This window comes from Chiloscyllium plagiosum, chromosome 37, assembly GCF_004010195.1.
Source record: "Chiloscyllium plagiosum isolate BGI_BamShark_2017 chromosome 37, ASM401019v2, whole genome shotgun sequence".
In the NCBI taxonomy this organism is placed as follows: domain Eukaryota; kingdom Metazoa; phylum Chordata; class Chondrichthyes; order Orectolobiformes; family Hemiscylliidae; genus Chiloscyllium; species Chiloscyllium plagiosum.
This window is the reverse complement of record NC_057746.1, coordinates 18249698-18268404: the sequence shown is the minus strand read 5'-3', so window position 1 is coordinate 18268404 and position 18707 is coordinate 18249698. Positions and strand designations below refer to the sequence as shown.

Below are 18707 nucleotides of genomic sequence, written 5' to 3'. Positions count from 1 at the left end.
AATTTTCATAAGGGATGCAAGAAAGATGAATGGAGTGGATGAGGTTTCGTCAATGAGAGCAGTTAATCGCTGGAAATCATTCTTAGGATGAAGAACATTTCAGCAAGGGGTTTAAGGTGGGTTCATGGTGGTTACCGGCCGTGGGTAAGAGAAAGGGGAGGTGTGCATGATTTGGCATCAACCAGTACCAAGTTGGCGTAGGGACTGTAAAGGGCCTTGGGGAACTGGGTGGGTTGGGAGGGGGTGGTGTGGATGTGCCTTTTTTTCCTCGTTCCTTGGCACCTCTTCATCGTTTGACCAAAGTGTCGCTGTAGTGGGGCAGAATCTGTGCCCAGTTTGCCTCTGCGCCTGGCACTATTTCTCTGGGATGAGTGGCCACAGCTCCCGATCTCACTCTGCTGTTGTGGTCCCCAGTCCCGGGGTGGAGCGGAAATTCAGGCCACAAACCCCATCACCCTCTTCCCTCAGATCGGAGTTCCTCAGTCTTTGCCCTCGCACTGAGTCTCCTATTGGCGTTCTAATGCACTTGTGGTTCCACCCCTTAGCCAGGTTACGCCTCTGGCTGGCACTAACTGTGCCCATTCTCCACGGATGAGCTCCCACTTGGGTGCATTTTAGGTGAGGCTGGAGGGGGGTGAGCAACTTCAAAGGAGATGTGAGGGGCAAGTCTTTTTTGCACAGAGAGTGGAAGGAGTCTGGAACCAAGGATGGTGGTGGAGGCAGATATGTCAGGGGCGTTCAAGGAGCTTTTGAATAAGTGTGTGAATATGTGAGGACTGGAGGGATATGGGCCATGGGCAAGCAGAAGGGGTACATTTAATTTGGCGTCAGGCTCATGAGCTGAAGGGTCCATTCCCCGTGCTGTACTGTTCTGTGTTCGGTGATAGTTGGCATCTCCCCAGCTGCCAGTCGCGGTAACATTGGCATTGATTCGTGGGACCCATCCCGGGAGATACGTCCTGGGCTTCTGAGCTGAAGTTTCTGACAGACGGGAATTTTTTTTTAAAAAGTGTCTCCTTGTTTTGACAAATTTGCAGGAAGGGACGTCGAAGTTCGCCACGTTGGACAAGAAACACCCAAAAAGGCTGAAGGACCATAAAGCTCCCGTAAGTCTCCTTTTTTAACGTCTTGATGCGGCCGAAAGCGAGAGACGGTACCGATTCGATCAGGGTGGGCCCCGAATCTCTGGCAGCTTTTATGGCTGTCTGTCACATCCGTGCACTTAAATGGGTCCGGGGTGGAAACTGTTCCTGGGAAACTGGAGCAGACATGACTGGAAAGTTGAGCAGCTCAGGATTGCTCTCCGGAAGCCCACCCCCGAAAGAAAATAACAAGGTCCCCCTTGTGTGGTGCAGAGTAGTAGCCAGGAGTAAGCTGTCTGAGCCTGTTCGGCAATCAGTATAATCAGGGCTGGTCTGGCTGACCTGACTTCTGTTGTCTGCCTGCCCTTCAGCTCCTCTGTTACTCAGCAACCTACCTTTACCTTAAACGGCCCAAGCTGTTCAACGTTGCTTCACTATTTAAGCCATTCAAGTGTATCCTCTCTCAACTCCCCTTTCAAATAAGGCTGTCCAACATGGTACATGATACGTCAGATTTTGGTTCCCACCTCTGTACGGTGCAGTGAGGTCTCCCAACCCTTTATAACTCCTCTTAGGATTTCCATCCGCCTTTCTAATCACTTGCTGTACCTGCACACTAACTTTTTGTAATTCGTCAAACGGCACACCCGGATCCCTCTGAGCTCTGCACTGAACCAGCGAACTACTTTTATATTTGCCCTGCTGAACGTCATGAGAAAAATCCATTCTTTATTGATTCTGGTGATGTGGACACTGCTGGTGAGGCCAGCGTTTGATACCCATCTTGGAGAAAGTGAGTTATTTTTTTAATAACATTCATCGGGGTGTCACTGGCTGGGCCCAGCATTTATTGTCCAGAGGGGCAGCTGAGAGTTGACCACACTGCTGTGGGTCAGACCAGGTACGGTTGGCAGCTTCCTTCCCTAGACAGCATTAGTGAACCAGATGGGTTTTTTTTTCCCAAAAACGATTCATGATCATCATGAGACTCTTAATTCCAGATTTCTGTTTTTTTTAAAATTAAATTTAAGTCTACCATCTGCCTCGGTGGGATTTGAACCCGGGGTCCCAGAACATTATCTAGGTCTTTGGCATTAATAGTCCATGATAATGCGAGGTGGGCCATCGCCTCACCATAGCGAGGGTTAGTGTGCTGGCAATTCAGGTCATTGTAGCCTGGATGGTGTCAAGTTCCTTGAGTGTTAATGGAGGTTCGCTCATCCATCCGGGCAATTGGGGAACATTCCCTGACATACCTTCTGAGCAGACACAACCCACATGGGTATATATCCAAGCCTATATTATAAAGCAAACAGCGGTTATAATACAGCCTGTTCCTGTTCAGAGACGCTAGAATTCCAATTAGGTTTTATTGGCACATGCACTCAAGTACAGGAGTACGGTGAACAGCGTGCCGCCATCTTAGGTACAAAGAACCAGAATTTCACAGCACCAACCATCTTAGATACAAGAAACAGAATTTTTTAAAAAAACCCAGCAACACAAGAAACAGCCAAGAAGAAAAGGAAACATTTGCATCTTAAAGCCTTATCTCGGTGAGGTGTGTGGTCTCCCATCCTCAAAGCTCCTGCTAATCCAGCCTCCTGAACTCGCTCCTCCATCCCTGTCTCGTTGCTAGGCAACTATGCCCTTGAGGGTTCCCTCTCCCTCTCAGGTTTCCCAGATGACACAAGCACGGTTTTGGGTTTTTTTCTAATCCATTCGTGGGACATGGGCGTCGCTGGCTGGGCCCAGCATTTACTGCCCGTCCCTAGTTGCCCCTTTGAGAAGGTGGTGGTGAGCTGGCCTTGAACATGGCTGTTCAATTACAATGGACAGGGGCTGGAAATTGTGGAGTGAGAGAGGCTTCAGAAGAGACTTACCAGGATGTGGCCAGGTGTGGAAGGTTTGGGTTATAAGGAGGGGCTGAGACTTTTTTTCCTGGAGTGTAGGAGTTTGAGGGGTGACCTTATAGAGTTGTATAAATTCATGAAGGGCATAGACAGGGTGAATGGCAGGTGTTTTGTTTTCCCCTGGGATGGGAGATTTCAACACGAGGGGGTCATTTTTTAATGTGAGAGGAGAGAGATTTAAGAAAGGCATGAGGGGCAAATTGTTTGCACAGAGGGTTTCCTGAGGACGTGGGTGCAGTTACAATGTTTTAAAGACTTTTCGGAATTGAATTGAATTGAGTTTATTGTCACGTGTACCGAGGCACAGTGAAACGCTGTGTCTTGCGAGCAATACAGGCAGATCACAGAGTTAAATAGCAGAGATAAGTAAACAATAGGTAAATAGCGCCAAAAACAAAAACACAAGTACAGGCGAATGTTAAGTGTTTGTGAGTCCATTCTTTGTTCTAACAACAGGAGGGTAGAAACTGTTTTGAAACCGGCTGGTGCGTGTGTTCAGGCCTCTGTACCTTCTCCCCGATGGTAGAGGTTGTAGAAAAACATTGCCAGGGTGGGATGGATCTTTGAGAATGCTGGCGGCCTTTCCTTGACAGTGGGCCTGGTAGGTGGATTCTGTAGATGGGAGGTTGGCCTTTGTAATTGTCCGGGCCGAGTTCACCGCTCTCTGTAACCGTCTCTAATCTTGAACGGTACAGTTGCCATACCGGGTCGTTATACATCCAGACAGAATGCTCTCGCTGGCGCACCTATAAAGGTTGGACGAGGGGGTTCTACTATAATGCAGTAGTTCCATCTTCATGCAGTCCAGTCTTATAAGAAAATTGTGTAATAGCAGCACCATTTAAACTAATGGGGGTGAAATCGCGTTCTCACCTATACACGCTTTGAAAGATCGTGGTTTAGAAACAATTTGTCAATCACGCTATAGCGAATTTGCATTAACAATACACACGCGTTATAGCAGAATGAGAAAAGATGTTGCCAGGGTTGGAGGGTTTGAGCTACAGGGAGAGGCTGAATAGGCTGAGGCTGTTTTCCCTGGAGCATCGGAGGCTGAGGGGGTGACCTTATAGAGGTTTATAAAATCATGAGGGGGATGGATAAGGTAAATAGATAAGATCTTTTCCCTGGGGTGGAGGAGTCCAGAACTAGGGGGCATAGGTTTGGGGTGAGAGGGGAAATATTTAAAAGGGACCTAAGGGACAACTTTTTCATACAGAGGATGGTGCGTGTGTGGAATGGACTGCCAGAGGAAGTGGTGGAGGCTGGTATAATTACAACACTTAAAAGACATCTGGGTGGGTATATAAATAGGAAGGGTTTGGAGGGATATGGGCCAAGTGCTGGCAAATGGGACTAGATTAGGTTAGGATATCTGGTTGGCATGGGCGAGTTGGACCAAAAGGTCTGTTTGCTGTACATCTCTATGGCACTACTGACCTGTACTTTAATTTGGGATAATGTTCGGCATGGATTGGATGTGCCGAAGTGCCTGCTGCCGTGCTGTATGACTGCGTCAGTCCCCGGCGACCTGTTTTCCCCCAGTCGTTGTGGCCGTTCTGTGTTCCACTCGTGTTAGGCGCACAGTGAAGACTGAGTCGGGAGTCGGGGGAGGGGAGGGGTTAGTGGGGGGAGGAGAGCAGCAGGCGCTGCCCTGGTGAGTTCAGGCATCGACAGGACCGAGATAGCAGGGACACTCAGTGTCGTCTCCCTTTGTGCTGGTGTCTCTGCAGAATGTCGTTCAGGGCACTGTGCCCTACCTCGGGACCTTCCTGACTGACCTGGTGATGCTGGACACTGCTGTGAAGGACTACGTGGAGGTGAGTGGGCGTTCAGCTGATTGCTGTCAGAATGTTGACGTTGCGGGGAGGCAAGCGACATGGGAGGTGGGGGCAACGTGCAACTCTGCATCTGGAATTTTCCTAGCCCTGAGAGTCTTTCCCGCCCCGTGTCTCTGTCTGTGACTCACTGACTGCTGGCAGACCCTGTTCCTGTTCCATTGGGTGACCGTGTGTGGACGCATTAAAAAAAAAAGATTAAAAGGAGCCACGCTCTTAAACAAATAGCCTGCGCGCAACCTTTTGCAAATAAGACGGTGCGGTTTGTCCCGTCTTTGTTTTTCGAGTTACTAACGTCAAGAATCAGAGAAATCAGAAAGTGGCTGGTCAGTCGTAGACCTATAGATAAACAGCACGGAAACAGACCCTTCTGTCCAACTCGTCCATGCTGACCATTAATCTAGTCCCATTTGTCAGCATTGGCCCATATCCCTCCAAACCCTTCCTATCCATGTCCCCATCCAGATGCCTTTTAAATGCTGTAAATGTACCAGCCTCAACCACTTCCTCTGGCAGCTCATTCCATACACGCTCTGCGTGAAAAAGCTGCCCCTTAGGTCCCTTTTAAATCTTTCCCCTCTCACCCTGAACCTATACTCTCGCGTCCGTCCTTGAAGGTGAGTCACTGGACCCGAAACGTTTCTCTCCGCAGATGCTGCCTGAGTTTCTCCAGCAGTTTCGGTTTCAGTTTCTGACTTCCAGCACCCGCTGTTCATTTGGTTGATTTTCGGTTGAGTCAGTTCGCTGATCCGTGGCGATGGAGCAAGTGAGGCCTGCAGCTGCTGGGCAATCAGAGTCAGAAAGTGTGGGGCCCTGGAAAAGCACAGCCGGTCAGGCCACAGCCGAGGAGCAGGAGAGTTGACGTTTCGGGCATAAGTTCATCATCAGGAATTTTGATGAAGAGCTTATGCTCTTCCTGAGGAAGAGCTTCTGCCCGAAACGTCGACTCTCCTGCACCTCGGATGTTCCCAGTGTCGCAGTCCGCAGTGCGACATAGGACCACGCAGAGCATCCTGGAGGCCCAGTAAACCTCTGTCCCCTTACAGACATAGGAGTGGGAGGCTGCACCGCTGTCCTGAATGCACCTCACCGTGCAATAAACAGGCCTCAGGAGCTCTGAAAGCGCAGAGCGAAATCCTGTTTGGAGCTACCTATCCAAAGCCCGTGTTCTTGGGTACGACTGGCTCAGCTCACATTTATATTCTGTCCCTAATTGCCCTCGGGAAGTGCGATGATGAGCTTTCTTCTCTGTAAGCGTCTGTCCTTAGAGAGAGGGGTTAGGTACACGCACAGTGCTGTAAGGAGGGAAGTTCCAGGGCTCTGACCCATTTGAAGAAACAGAAATATAATTCCAAGTCAGGATGGTGTGTGACTTGGCGGGGAAATTATTGTAGATGGTACTCCTTTTTCTTTTATTTCAAAAATGTACTTTACTCATCAAAATATCTTTCCACACATAACACCTGAACCAATTCGGTTCTGGACAGTAACGTCTGAAGGAGTTTGACTCCATTTTGCAAACAAACTGTCACTAATCCTGCAAGTTCAATGTTCAATGTCCCTGTATCCGCAGGGAGCAGGCTTGAGATCCACCTCTCCAATTATCCAACAAACAAACCAAAGACATTACTTGTACAAGACTATATCTACATGCACTTGAGGCACCGGGAGGGTCCGATAACTGAAAGCGCAGAGTGCTTCAGCAGGAAGGCCCCAGACAGTGGTCTATCCCCACCGCGCCTTGGCAGCAGCTGCCCCAAGCTTCAGTACATCCCTCAGCGCGTAGTCCTGGACCTTGGGATGTGCCAGTCTGCAACACTTGGTCAGGATCAGCTCCTTGCTCTGGAAGACCGACAAGTTTCGGGCAGACCAAAGAGCGTCTTTCACCGAGGTGACGGCCCTCCAGGCACAGGCGACGTTTGTCTCGGTGTGTGTCCCAGGGAGCACGGAGTCACGGAGCTGCTCGGGACAAACCTCGACCCAAACTACTGCACCTCCCTCCACACTCCCTTTACAAAGGCACACTCCAGAGGGAGATGTGTGACAGTCTGTACCCACCCCCCTGCAGCTGCTTTGAGGCCATCGTGTGGTGGTACAGACCAAAGGGTGTACATGAAGGATCTGACAGGCAGTGCCCTTCTCACCACCAGCCGAGCGATGTCTTGGTGCTTGTTTGAAAGTTCTGGTGATGAGGCATTCTGCCAAATGACTGGGACAGTCTGCTCGGGGAACCATGCCACAGGATCGACCCTCTCCTTTGCCCATGGGGTCTCGAGGGCACTATGTGCTGATCACTTCTGGATGGGGTTGTGGTCAAAAGTGTTTTTCGCTCCCCTTTTAAACAACACCCTTGTTTCTTGAAGGAAGGCAGTGTCTGCTCTAACTGCCCTCAGTATGCCTCACCTTTCAGTCAACCTTACTTGAAGCAGCCATCACTATACTACAATTAGTTCACCATTCCCCTCTCAAACTAACAGCCTCCCGCTGCGTTATCTGGAAAACAGCAAACCCAGCAAAGCTCTTTGCAAATGATGAAAGATTTTGATTGGGTAGACGTCGTGAGAATATTCCCCCTACACCAGCCCCGCCCCCCCCCTAAAAAAAAAATAAGACCAAAACCAGAAGTTATTAACGTCAGACCATTCCCAAGAAATCTGTCCCGAATTCGGAAGATACTTTACCCACAACGAGGTGGTGAGAATGGGGAACTTGCGATCACACAGAGTGTGGTTGAGGTAAATAGACAAATTTTGCAGGGGAACTAGACAAGCACTTGAGGGAGCAAGGAGTCATTGTTTGATATTGGAGGCTTGTTTTCATTGGTGGGATGCGGGCCCAGCCTTTCTCCCCTGCCCCTAGTTGCCCTTGAGAAGGTGATGGTGAGCTGACTCATTGCAGATGTTGCGCTGTCAGTAAACCCACAATTCCAGTAGGTCCCGAGTTCCAGGATTATGACCCAGCGACCGTGAACGAACAGTGAGATATTCCCGAGTCAGGATGGTGATGGGCGTGGAGGGGCACTTTCAGATGGTGGTGTTCAGGAGGCTGGGCAGTTGGCCGTAACACCAGCGTTGGCTGGTGTGGATGTATGAGGCTCAGTTCCGTGTCTTACAACCGACAAAAGTCTCCGAATTCTTTTCGGGATCATAGAATCCCTACAGTGTGGAAACAGGCCTTTCGGCCCAACAAGTCCACACTGACCCTCAGAAGAGAAACCCACCCAGACCCATTTCCCCTATATTTACCCCTGACTAATTCACCTGACTGACACATCCTTGAATGCTATGGGGCAATTTAGCATGGCCAATTCACCCTAACCTGCACATCTTTGGACTGCGGGAGGAAACTGGAGCACCTGAAGGAGAAAGTGAGGACTGCAGATGCTGGAGATCAGAGCTGAAAAATGTGTTGCTGGAAAAGCGCAGCAGGTCAGGCAGCATCCAAGGAACAGGAGAAGTGACGTTTCGGTCATCAGCCCTTCTTCAGGATTCCTGAAGAAGGGCTTATGCCCGAAACGTCGATTCTCCTGCTCCTTGGATGCTGCGTTTTTCCAGCAACACATTTTTCAGCACCTGAAGGAAACCCAAACAGACATGGGGAGAACATGCAAACTCCACACAGATAGTCACCCGAGGCTGGCATCGAACCTGGGTCCCTGTTAGGCAGCAGTGCTAATCACTGAGCCAACGTGCCACCCCAGGGGTGTTGAATTCTGTCCTTATACCTGGGTCTTTTTCCCAATGAAAAGGCCAGCACATTGGATGGGTAGGAAGAGAAGCAATGGGTGGTGTGTGAGAGCGTTGGAAAGGCATGGGAGGGGTGACATGCCAATGGACGGGAAGGGGCATGCGAGGGTGGCATGGGAAGGGCAGGGGATGGGGGGAATGTCGAAGGGACAGAATGGCACAGATGAGATGACCAAATAGATTATGTTCATTTGACTGAGAATGTTTGAACAAATTTCCCATGACCCTCGCTGTCACTTCTTCAATGTCTTTCATGTGTGGACACTCCAGCCGACAACTTGTAAGCACATGGCCACCCGTTCCTATTGCAGTAGTCTGATTTGAATCCTAAGATGTCGGAGTGCATGTAGTCCATTCGGCCCCCAGTTTGAGTCCTATCCCTCTCGCAATTCAATGGAATCACAATTGAGCTGATAATTCTCACCTCCACTTTCCTGCCTTTCACCCACACAGAGCCTTAACTCGTTGTTGGCTTGGGACCAGACTTTAGGAAGGGATGTCAGACCGTGTGGGAGGGGTGCCCGGGAGATTTACTAGAATTCTGTCCGCAATGAAGCAAACGTGGAGAGATCGGGATAACTCTCACCAGAGCAGAGTTGAGATGGAATTTGTTGGAGGGGGGGGGCGTTCAAAATTGAGAAGGATTTTTTTTAAGTAAGGGGAAACTGTTTCCAAAGGCCAAAAAGACACAGGTTTAAGTTGTTTTGAGGGCGTTGTGAGGATGCATTTACACAATGAGTTGTTATGGTCTGCGTTGCACTGTCGGAAATAGTGATGAAAGCTGATAAAATAGGAATTTCCCAAAGGAAGCTGGATAAATCATTACAGGGTTGGCTGCAGTGGGTAATAATTCTTCCGAAGCGGTGACAGTCTTCGAAAGAGTCGGAATAGACACACGAGGCCAAGTCAGCTCCTGCCACACTCTTCCATCCAGCCGGACTCTCCACAGTACCTCTCCACGACACCAGCAGCCGTCAAAACCCCTGGCACGCGCAAGGGAAAGGAATCACAACGGAAATAAGCCGCAGCAGGTTACAAATTCAGGGCGGCACTTGTTCGGAGATCGCCCTCTGCGGATATTTTCTGTCGGGGGCTGTTGTTACAAGGTGGGGGTTGAACGCCGGCCACTTGGCTCAGAGATAGGGACGCTACCGATGTGCCCTGTCAGAAGCCCCTCCTCATGTCCCGCGAGGTGATGAAGAAATGAGGCAGGATCAAGGTCGGATGTGCGTATCCCGCATTCATGTCGACATCAAACTGTCAGCACCAAGGCGCCCCCATGTGGCAATGCAGTATTACATGGGATAAAGGCAAAGTCTGTCTTGGTCATGCATTCTGAGGTGTCCTTGAAGTTGAATAGCGCCCTCGTCACTTTCAAAGAGCAGCTCAAAGTCAGCCACGTCGTTGCGGGTGTGGAGTCGCGTACAGACCAGACTGAATCAATTTCCTACCCTCGGGGGGGGCATCGGTGAACCAGCTGGGAACAGGCTGGGGCAGTTTTCCCTGGACCGTCAGAGGCTGGGAGGTGACCTTATAAAATCATGAGGGCCACGGATAGGGTGAGGAGCCAAGATCTTTCTTCTCCAGGGTGGGGGAGAGTTCGAACTAGCAGGTAAACCTTTAGGGTGAGAGGGGAAAGATATAAAAGAGACCTAAGGGGCAACTATTTCACGCAGAGGGTGGTACGTGTATGGAATGAGCTGCCAGAGGAAGTGGTGGAGGCTGGTACAATTACAGCATTTAAAAGGCATCTGGATGGGTATACGAATAGGAAGGGTTTGGAGGGATAAGGGCCAAATGCTGGAAAATGGGGCCGAGAATAGTTTAGGATATCTGGTCAGCATGATTGAGTTGGATTGGAGGGTCTGATTCCATGCTCTATGACCAGTTGATGCTCACTGACAGTGACTAAAGCCAACTTTATTTTCATTATTGATTAAATTCACCTTCTGCTGGCCTGCGATTGTGGTAATATCTGGGCCCCTGGATTATTATTGCAGTGAAAACACCAAAACACAATCAGAAGGGATCAAAGGTTTGAACCAGCAGAAATCAGAGCCTGTCCTGGCTTAATCCATTCAGCTGGAAAGGAAAATGTGAACATGACAATATTGGGGGTGGGGCGCAGGAAAATATCCAACTGATCCATCAAGCCCACCAGATATTGAAGCTTGCAGAGTGTGGGCGGCCTGGTGGCTCAGTGGTTAGCACTGCTGCCTCACAGTACCCGGGGCCCAGGTTTGGTTCCAGCCTCGGGCGACTGTCTGCGTGTGGAGTTTGCACATTCTGCACGGGTTTCCTCCCACAGTCCAAAGGTGTGGAGTAGCTGTGGGCTGGGTGTGTTGCTCTCTGGAAGGTTGCTTTGGACTCGACAAGCTGCATGGTCTGCTCCCACAATGTAAGGGTTCAATCAAAACGCTTTCTCCTACGCTCTTATTTCTGTGTTTTTCTATTTTTATTTTGCCCCTGACAATTCTCACCTAAGAATCTGTACCGAGGTACCTTTGTACGTAAAATGGTGCCATAAGTGACAACCCGTAAACGTTTCACTGGGCTGATTTGAGTACATGTGAGAATAAAGCCAATTCTAATTCAAATTCGTTACGATCTGAAAGCAGATAAAACACCAGAGCGAACATCTAGAACCAATAATTGAATTTTTGCAGCACATCCTTCCCTGACCCTCTCTCAAGTAATAATAAGAGACTTTTCAGAATTACATAGATCTCCCAACTGACCACTCATTGCAGTGTGTCCATGCTGATGTCTATCTGCCACTTGAACTTCTCCCTTTCGCTCTTTATCTCATTCAATTGCACCCACTATTGTTCCTCACGTGCTTTTATAGTTTATTCTTTGCTCTGGGTGCAGGATCATAGCTCCTTGAAAGTGGAGTCGCAGATAGACAGGGTGGTGAAGAAGGCGTTTGGTATGCTTTCCCTTATTGGTCAGAGTATTGAGTACTGGAGTTGGGAGGTCATGTTGCGGCTGTACAGGACATTGGTTAGGCCACTGTTGGAATATTGCAGATTTACAAGGATGTTGCCAGGGTTGGAGGGTTTGAGCTATCGGGAGAAGCTGAATAGACTGTGGCTGTTTTCCCTGGAGCATCAGAGGCTGAGGAGGTTGGAGGTTAATAAAATCATGGAGGGCATGGATAGGGTGAGAAGCCCAAAGTGTTTTCCTTGGGGTGAGGGGAGTCCAGAACTAGAGGGCATAGGTTTAGGGTGAAAGGCATTTGGATGGGGACATGAATGGGAAGGGTTTACAGGGATATGGGCCGAGTGCTTGCAAATGGGGCGATATTAATTTAGGACAGAGGTGGGGAACTTTTTCATGTTGGAAGGCTGCATTATGTTAGTTGTAATCTAATAAGGCTGCATCCAAGAAACTTCAATTATATATTCTTCAATATTCACATTTTTAATTGTGGCGGTCAGTCTGTGAGGATTCTTTCGTTGAATTTTCTTTTACTCTCTGGTATTTTAAATACATTCATTTTTAGATTAAAATAAAAATAATAAAGGACAAAAACCATATTAATAAAAAATAAGAGATTTGCTGTGCAAAATTTGAATTCATTCAAAAGGCCACACACAATGGCCTTAGGGTGCAGGTTCCTCACCCCTGATTTAGGATATCCGGTTGGCATGGACGAGTTGGACCGAAGGGCCTGTTTCCGTGCTGTTTATCTCTGACTCGATATGCTTAATTAGTTTAGCCTCAGATGCATTTACAGCATATTCCCCTCCCCCAACTACTCCATGAGGTGCTAATACAGAGAATGCTGGGAAGTGAAATCTCAGCAGGTCTGGCAGCATCTGTGGAGAGAGAGAAAAGACGAGAGTTCATGCTTTGGGTGGAGTGGAGCAGTTTTGTGTTTGCTTCAGCCTTGCAGTACGGTGCTTTTACTCTTTCTGGCTGCACAGTTTAGATTCCGCCCCCTCCCAACCCCCCCCCCCCCCCCCACCCTGCCCAGCGCCCTGAGTCCTCTCTGTAATGAGAGAGCAACCCTGCACCTTTCTCAGGAACTGTACCCGCGAACGGACCTTACATTGATGGCCTTCGGTCTCCCTCTTCCCTGCAAGCGGAAACATCCTCTCTGTCCACCCCTTTCAGAACGTTAAAGATCCCGATTGGCTGCCACTGACCTACGAATTAGGCCACTCGGCCTCTCAAACCTGCTGTCCCCCCGTTAAGTCGTGGCCAATCTAATCGCTCCGCTTTCCTGCCTATTCCCTCGCAAGCTTCCACCTCCTCTCTCGCAGAACGAGCCTTTTCCCACATCCACCTTAAAAATATTCCAGGACCTTCTTTCTGTTGATTTTAAGGAAGTGAGTTCCAAAGGTACACTGTTCTGTGAGAAAAGAGATTCTCCTTATCGGTCTTATTTTGACCCTTCCGTTGTGACTCTGAATCCTGGAATTCCATCGAAGGACATGTTGTCCAAGTCGACCTTGGGATCTTACAGATGTGGTTACCTCTTACTCCAATGCAAGTGCAGCCTTGACTAACCTTTCCTCATAACGCAATCCTCTTGTTCGAGGGGTTACCCTGTTCTGGCCTGCTTCCAACATCCTTCCTTCAATAAGGGGACCAGTGCTCTGCACAGATCTCATCCATGTCCCTTACCACTGAAGAATTGCCTCCCTTAATTTGCCTGAAAATGTGTTGCTGGAAAAGCGCAGCAGGTCAGGCAGCATCCAAGGAGCAGGAGAATCGACGTTTCGGACATGAGCCCTTCTTCCTGAAGAAGGGTTCATGCCCGAAATGTCGATTCTCCTGCTCCTTGGATGCTGCCTGACCTGCTGCGCTTTACCAGCAACATATTTTCAGCTCTGATCTCTAGCATCTGCAGTCCTCACTTTCCCTTAATTTGCCCTCAACCTCCCCCACGTGGTAAATGTCACATTCGATTAGCTTTCCTGATGTCTTGCTGTAGCTGCTCACGAACCTTAGACAATCAATGCCCCCCACACAGCTTTCTTCTTTGGAGCGAAAAGGGACGCAGCTAATAAAAAGGCAGTACGTTAGCACTGCTGCCTCACAGTGACAGGAACCTGGGTTCGATTCCAGTCTCCGAGCGACTGCCTGTATGGAGTTTGCATGTTCTGCCTGGGTTTCCTCCGGGTGCGCTGGTTTCCTCCCACAATCCAAAGCTGTGCAGGTTAGTGTGGATTGGCCGTGCTAAACTGGCCATGGTGTTCAGGGATGTGTTGGTTAGGTGCACTAGCCATGGGAAATGCAGGGATGATCATTTTTAAATATATATATTTGGACCCCTTGTTCTTTGTGAAGACATCCACTTCTGTCTCCATCTAGCTAACTCTTAATAGAATCCCTATAATGTGGAAACAGGCCATTCCACCCATCAAGTCCACCCTGACTCTCTAAAGAGCATCCCAACCAGACTCTTCCACCTCTGCCCTATCCCTTTAACCCTACATTTCCCATGGCTAATCCACCTAGCCTGGATACTACGGGGCAACTTAGCACGACCAATCCACCCTGACCTGCACTTCTTTGGACTGTAGGAGGAAACCGGAGCACCTGGAGGTAACCCACGGGGAGAACATGTAAACTCCAATGCAGAGGGTCGCCCGAGGCTGGAATCGAACCGGGGTCCCTGGTGCTGTGAGGCAGCAGTGCTAACCACTGAGCCACCGTGCCGCCCGAGAGCATAAGTTCCAGGAAAGGGGAGGGAGGGACTCTTTCCCAACTCCTTAAAGCGTTGGGAAAGGGAGGGCTCTTCAACTTTGCAACTCTTTCAGAACGTAACTGCAAACAATTTTCCCTCTCTCTTCCAGAACGGACTGATTAACTTTGAGAAGCGGAGAAAGGTAAGTTTCCCGTGGCAATTTGCCACTTCCGTCCAGCCCTTCGGTGTGTGATTTTTTTTTTTCTCTTGTTGTTCCAATCCTTATGTTTTATTTTCTCTGTTTGTCCCCGGCTGGGGTGCGGGGGGCATTGTGGCGGACTGACAGGAATTTGAAATCATCGCCCAGATTAAGCTGCTCCAGAAAGCCTGCAAGAATTACCACTTTGAGAAAGATCCGGAATTCCTGAACTGGTTCGACGGCCTGGAGACGCTCAGTGAAGCTGAAAGGTGAGACAGTCCTGTCAGGGCCTTGGTGCTGACTGCTTTGTGTGTCGAGTGGCGCTGGGAAAGCACAGCCGCCCAGGCAGCATCCGAGGAGCAGGAGAGTCGGGCATAAGCCCTTCACCAAGATGTGCTTTTCCAGCACCACACTCTCGACTCTGATCTGCAGCATCTGCACCCCTCACTTTCTCCGGGCTGACTGCTTTCTTCATGATCAGGGACTTGGTTTTACGCTGGAGCGGAGGAGACCGAGGGCTGACTTTATAGAGGTTGATAAAAAAAATCATGAGGGGCATAGATATTCAATAGCTTTTCCCCAGGGTGGGGGAGTCCAAAACTAGAGGGGAGAGGGTCCAAAGGGGCAATGTTTTTCATACAGAAGGTGGTGAGTGTCTGGAATGGGCTACCAGAGGTAGTGGTGGAGCTGAGTACAATTTGGTAATTTAAGAAGCATTTGGGCAGATCTGGGAGGAATACAGAACAAATGCTGTGGACCCTTACGATCCTAAATTGTCTAACTCAGGACAATTTCAAGTTATCTGCTCCCAAAGGCAATTGATGAGAATGAATAATGAAAACTGAGACGCAGAGATGATTGACTGTCAGAGTCTTTTGTCCCTGAGTTGAAATATCTATTGCTATTGGGGGTGGGGGGGTGGGGCAATGCATTTAAGGTGAGGGGGGCAAGTTCAAAGGAGATGCGAGGAGCAAGTGTTTTTACACAGAGAGTAGCAGGGGTCTGGAACACGCTGCCAGGGTGGTGGTGGAGGGAGATGCGGTAGGAGTGTTTGAGGGACTTTAAGGTAAGCATGTGAATATGCATCGGGGCGGCACAGTGGCTCAGTGGTTAGCACTGCAGCCTCACAGCTCCAGGGACCCATGTTCGATTCCAGCCTTGGGTGACTATCTGTAGAGTTTGCATGTTCTCCCTGTGTCTGCATGCATTCTCTCCAGGTGCTCCAGTTTCTTCCCACAGTGCAAAGATGTGCAGATCAGGGTGGATCGGCCATGCTAAATTGCCCATAGTGTTCAAGGATGTGTAGGTTAGGGGCATTAGTCAAGGGTAAATGTAGGGTTACAGGGTAGGGGGAATGGGTCTGGGTGGGTTACTCTTCGGAGGGTCAGTGTGGACTTGTTGGGCCAAAGGGCCTGTTTCCACACTGTAGTGATTCTATGAACCCCAAGGAACCTGTAGGGGGTGGGGGGGGAAATGGACCAAAAGCGGGCAGAGTTTAATTTGGTGTTGAGAGTGTGTTGCTGGAAAAACACAGCAGGTCAGGCAGCATCCGAGGAGCAAGGATATTAACGTTTCGGGCCGGAGTCCTTCATCAGGATTCCTGCTCCTCAGATGCAGCCTGACCTGCTGTACTTTCCCAGCAACACACTCTGAACTCTGATCTCCAGCATTTGCAGACCTCACTGTCTCCAGAGCTTAAATTGGCATCAGGTTCAGCACAGCTTGTGGGTAGAAGGGCCAGTTCCTGTGCTGTATATTCTACGAAGGGTGGGGTGTCAATCTCAGCCATAGAAAAAGAGTCCTCAGCTCATGAAAAACCAGTCAAAAAAATGTCAATGGACAAACTATTCTCACCCCCTTTCCCCAGCATGTGGCCCATTGCCTTGCGTGTCTTGGCATTGCAAGTGAATGTCTGAGTCGATACTTGTTAAGTGTTAGTTGGCTTTCTGTCTCTACTGCCCTGACGGGCAATGAATTGCAGAATCCCACCACCACTCCCCGGGGTGAAAATATTTTCTTCACACCCCCTTCGAAGGCTTATCTTAAATCTAAGCCCCGTTCATTCCCCCGTTCCTTCCTGCCTACCTCAGCTATGCCCCTCACCATGTTACAGCTCATTTTTAACTGTAGGAGCAAGGGGGTGGCTCATTTCCTCAATTCCGCCCCCTCCTCAGTTCCGGGTTTGCGGCTGCATTGTCGGAGCTGGGATGATTGGGTGTCATCACTGGCCTGAGAAATCCCGGGATTCAGGCTAATGTTTTGGCAGGAGGTTTTCAAATCCCTTGCCAGTTGTGGATTGGGGGGTTGCAGGTGGGCGGTGGGGTGGGGGGGAATATCAATCTGGAATTGGAAGCTGTTCATTCATCGTGGCTATTGGCATAACTTCAACTCCCCCCATCCCCCGCCCCACTCCGCCAAGGACACGCAAGTCCTGGGCCTCTTCCACCGCCAGATCCAAGCCACCTGACACCTGGAGGAAGGCCACCTCATCTTTCACCTTAGAACCCTCCAATCACACAGCATCAACGTCAACTTCACCATTTCCTTATCTCCCCTCCCCCCACCTCATTCCAGAGCCAACATTCCAACTTGGCACTGCCCCCTTGACCTGCCCATCTTCTTTCCGAGCTACTCCCCCCACGTTCCTGATGAAGGGCTTATGCCCAAAACGTTGACTCTACTGTGCCTCAGATGCTGCCTGACCGGCTGTGCTTTTCCAGCGCCTCCACACTTTTCGGCTCTGACTCTCCAGCATCCGCAGTCCTCACTTTCTCCTTATGACCACAAGCCCGTCTGATTCACGCGGTCCCTTCGGTAACGTAAGCTACTGCCCCTGCATTCTCTGGCCTAAGTATCACTGCAGACCCACAGCAACGTGGTTGACTGGTAATTGCCCTCTGCATTGGTGTAGCGAGTTACTCAGTTGTGTGTTCGACACCCACTTCACATGGATCCCAGCAGTTCATTAAAACTGCTCCCCATCACATTCCTAACAGAAACAATGTGAAGGACAGCAAATGCTGGCCTTGAGCATGTAAGGTAAAAGAACTGGAAAAAACTACATCCTTTACCTATCGTTAACAAACATCTATCAATCTCGGGCTGAAATGGTCTACCCGTGTTTCTGTGGGGACCTGTGTCCTTTATAATCACTTAGTAAGTCTAGCTCTAATTTGAGAGGCTTCTCTCTGCTTCTGGACAAGACATTCTTCTATTCAACCTTAGCTGTTCTCTTTAATTTTTTTTGCTATTTGGATCAGTTTTATCGAATCCCTACAGTACAGAAAGCAGCTGTTTTGACCCATCGAGTTTGCTCTGACTCTTCCACACCCTATCCCTGTAAACCTATATTTCCTATGGCTCACTCACCTGATCTACACATCCCCTGAACACCATGGGGCAATTTAGCACGGCCAGTCCATCCTAACCTGCATGGCTTTGGACTCTGGGAGGAAACCCACACAGACACGGGGAGAATGTGCAATACCCACACAGGCAGTGGCTGGAATTGAACCCGGGTCCCTGGCGCTGTGAGGCAGCATTGCTAACCACTGAGCCACCGTGCTGCTCCTTAGCATCTGAAGGCCAAGGAGCATGAACCTCACCTGTGTAAGCACTCCCTGTCATTAACCTTTGGAGATCAGGCGTTATTTTGGTAAATTGACCCGCTGCACTCCCTCCAAAACTGAAATATACCCTTCCTGAGCTGCAGTGCCCAGGGGGGTGTGGTCTAGCCAGATTTCTGACTGATAGGTGAGGGGATAGCGCTGAAATGACTGAACCTCCCCTCTCCCTGTTCCCTGAGTTTTGTCTCTGTAGACGCCAGTGGAGAGTAATCGTGAGCAGGGTCTTCTTTGCCGTGAGTGAGAACATGTGCACACCATACTTGTCTCTGTCAACTCGACAAAAGGAAAAGCTGCCCGCTGCTGCCCAGTGCTCTGGCCTTCCCCACCTCGCCCCTCAGGTCAACCGGCCGTCGTTTCAAAATTTAATCAAACCTTGACCGTTAACTGTCCATAAAACCACAAGACATAGGAGCGGAAGTAAGGCCATTCGGCCCAAAATCATGGCTGATGGGCATTTCAACTCCAATTACCCGCATTCTCCCCGTAGCCCTTAATTCCTTGTGACACCAAGAATTTATCAATTTCTGCCTTGAAGACATTTAGCGTCCCAGCCTCCACTGCACTCTGTGGCAATGAATTCCACAGGCCCACCACTCTCTGGCTGAAGAAATGTCTCCGCATTTATGTTCTAAATTTACCCCCTCTAATTCTAAGGCTATGTCCAC

At 49.5% G+C, this 18707-nt stretch overlaps 1 protein-coding gene across 1 annotated transcript in view; it reads left to right on the top strand.

Annotated features, from left to right (window-relative positions):
• The window catches only part of LOC122541250 (ral guanine nucleotide dissociation stimulator-like), a 206856-nt gene that overhangs the window by 170500 nt on the left and 17649 nt on the right, over positions 1-18707 (top strand). The window contains exons 9-12 of the mRNA XM_043677867.1: positions 1038-1106; positions 4729-4815; positions 14387-14419; positions 14564-14685. Coding sequence (XP_043533802.1) covers positions 1038-1106; positions 4729-4815; positions 14387-14419; positions 14564-14685 — 311 coding nt within the window. The remainder of the gene's footprint in view (positions 1-1037; positions 1107-4728; positions 4816-14386; positions 14420-14563; positions 14686-18707) is intronic.